This window comes from Marmota marmota, unplaced genomic scaffold (assembly GCF_001458135.2).
Source record: "Marmota marmota marmota unplaced genomic scaffold, marMar, whole genome shotgun sequence".
Classification (NCBI taxonomy): Eukaryota; Metazoa; Chordata; class Mammalia; order Rodentia; family Sciuridae; genus Marmota; species Marmota marmota.
The window spans coordinates 2,677,123-2,679,497 of NW_025999862.1; the positions used below are offsets into that span (position 1 = coordinate 2,677,123).

The 2,375-nt window shown below is 61.2% G+C and overlaps 1 protein-coding gene across 1 annotated transcript in view; it reads right to left on the minus strand.

The window, feature by feature from the left end:
- Positions 1 to 1,612, minus strand: part of Pald1 (phosphatase domain containing paladin 1) — a 36,733-nt gene extending 35,121 nt beyond the window's left edge. Inside the window, exon 1 of the mRNA XM_015500466.2 lies at positions 1,489 to 1,612. Coding sequence (XP_015355952.2) covers positions 1,489 to 1,553 — 65 coding nt within the window. The 5' untranslated portion in view covers positions 1,554 to 1,612. The remainder of the gene's footprint in view (positions 1 to 1,488) is intronic.
- Positions 1,613 to 2,375: the final 763 nt, after the last annotated feature.

The window sequence follows — 2,375 nt, forward strand, 5'->3', positions numbered from 1 at the left end:
GCTGGGCTGGGGGGGGGGGGGCAGGCCACCTTCGGCCACCTCGCCACCTCGCGAGCCCAGTCACGTCCAGATGGGTTTTGGCTCCCATCGGGTTCTGCAGAGCTTCTCTCCAGAGGATGGACAGTGAGCACATCAGGCTCCGGGCACATGGCCTCGGGGACAAGCGCTCAAGCTGCCACTGAAGTGACGAGGAGGAACAGTGTCCAGTAACAATAATGAAGAGGTGACGGGCAGAGTGAGCCTACAGGGTGAGGGTGCCGTTCCTCCACCGCATGACCCCCAAGGGTCCTTCGGCCTCCAGCACTCTGCTGGCCAAGGAGGGCAGCACTCAGAGAGCCCCAGGCCACACACGGTGCCTTGAGCTGGGTCTTTACAGCTGGCCAGCAGCCATTCAGGGCCCAGCACTTGGTAAAATATTTAATATTATCTCTGATTACACTGATAAGAAAACTGAGGCCCAGAGAGGGCGAGAGGCTGGCCCTAGGTCACAGAGCACAGGATCTCGCTAAGTTGCTGAGGCTCCTGTCAGAACAGAGACTCCCTGCATCCCTCTCTGCATCCTCCCTTTATCCCCAGCACGGTAATGTGTTATGATGACACCCTCCTGCCAGGCCCTGGGCCCCAGGCGGGTTTCAACCCTCATAGAGTCTCCACCAAAATTCTACGTGTAGAGTGTATTTAATGCTCTGCTCATGGGGTCCCCTTCCCCACCGCCTGGGAGGCCCAGCGGCAGAGGAGCAGGGTGGACAGGCGTGGCGAGCGCACCTGACCCCTTGTCCAAGCCACCCTTGGGGACAGCACGGGTGCCCAGCACAGCCCTTGCACAGGCCTTTCTGTTTCTTCTCTTTAATATACTTTACCTTTTAGTTGGACACAATATCTTTATTTTCTTTTATGAGGTGCTGAGGATCGAACCCAGGGCCTCCCATACGCGAGGGGAGCGCTCTACCGCTGAGCCACAACCCCAGCCCTTTTCCTTTCTTATTTCGAGACGGGGTCTCCCTGAGTTGCTGAGGCTGGCCTCGACCCCGCCTCCACCGCCAGAGCTGCTGGGAACACAGGTCCATACCGCCACCCACTGCCACCCAAGGCCCCGAGTTGATCCATCCTTTACCGCACTTCGGAGCCATAATTACTGACTTTGAAAGAAAACATCTATATTCCATGTATCTAAATATATACACTTCCTTTGAAAATGTTTAGTCAAAAGTTATTTTCAAAGGATGTCCCCTCCCGCCCCTCCCCTTTCTCCACACTCTCTGTCGCGGAGGAAGTGGTAACACGGGCTCAGGGAGTCACAGCAGAAACCCAGATCTGCTGCCTGCTGGCTGGGCGTCTCCAGAAAGACCGCTTACCCTCTCTGGGCCTGTGTTCGCGTATGCAACGGAAAGCCCTCTGTAAGCAGGAGGTGCGCGCCACCCACTGCACCTCCAGGGGTTCCCGGGGGCGGGTCCTCCAGGATCATGGCCACGCCCACCCGCTACTCACGTGATCACGACCGGGGCCACCTTGTTGGGGATGATGGACTTGGCCTTGCTGTTGTGCACGCTCATGGTCTGGAAGGAATGGACGCTGAGTGAGGGCCGCCCGTCCACGGCGCTGCCGCCNGGGCTCTGCGCCCCAGCAGCACCTCCAGTCTCCGGGGGTGGGTCACGGACCCACACAAGGCCAGCCACAGCAGAGTTCCTGCCGACCCCCGCCCCAGAGCCACCCCTTACCCTGGGGTCTCCAGACAGGACACTGACCACCAGGCTCAAGGGCCCTCCCGGAGCCTGAGCCAGGCCAGCTCCTCTCCCTGGAAAGCCCTCCCTGTCTCCACTCACCCCTGAAGCCCCAGGACAGCTCTATGGAGAGCACACCCTGGTCCCCGGTCCCCAGGAGCCGTCCCCCCTTCACCCCCAGTTCTCCCCTGCCTTTATTTTCCCTCAAAGATGGTAAGAATGAGCCCCCACGTCCCCACACCAAAACACATGGTCAGAGAGGAGGAGGGGCCCAGGGTGGCCCCAGCTGGCTGTCGGCAGAGCCGGACATTTCCTCATGGCGGCTCTGGGGCTGCAGGGCCCCAAGCGCTCACGGAACCTCCCAGACCCCTCCCAGTGTCCTGGGCCAAGGGGACATGCATGGGAACGGGCTCAAACAGGGGAGGGGGCACAGGGTGAGGGCCAAGGGTGGACGCAGGAAGGGCCTGCAGGAGCACAGCTGGCCGCAGCTGTCACCACTCCCACAGGGCGGGGCGCGACACCTCCACTCCCCGCTGGCCACGGGCCTCCCTTGCCCCCAGGCTCACAGGCAGTGACAGGCCCCGGCTGTGCCTGGAGGGGCAGCCAGGAGACAACACAGATGTGCCCAGCTGTGCTGCAGGGGGCGGGGCAGGC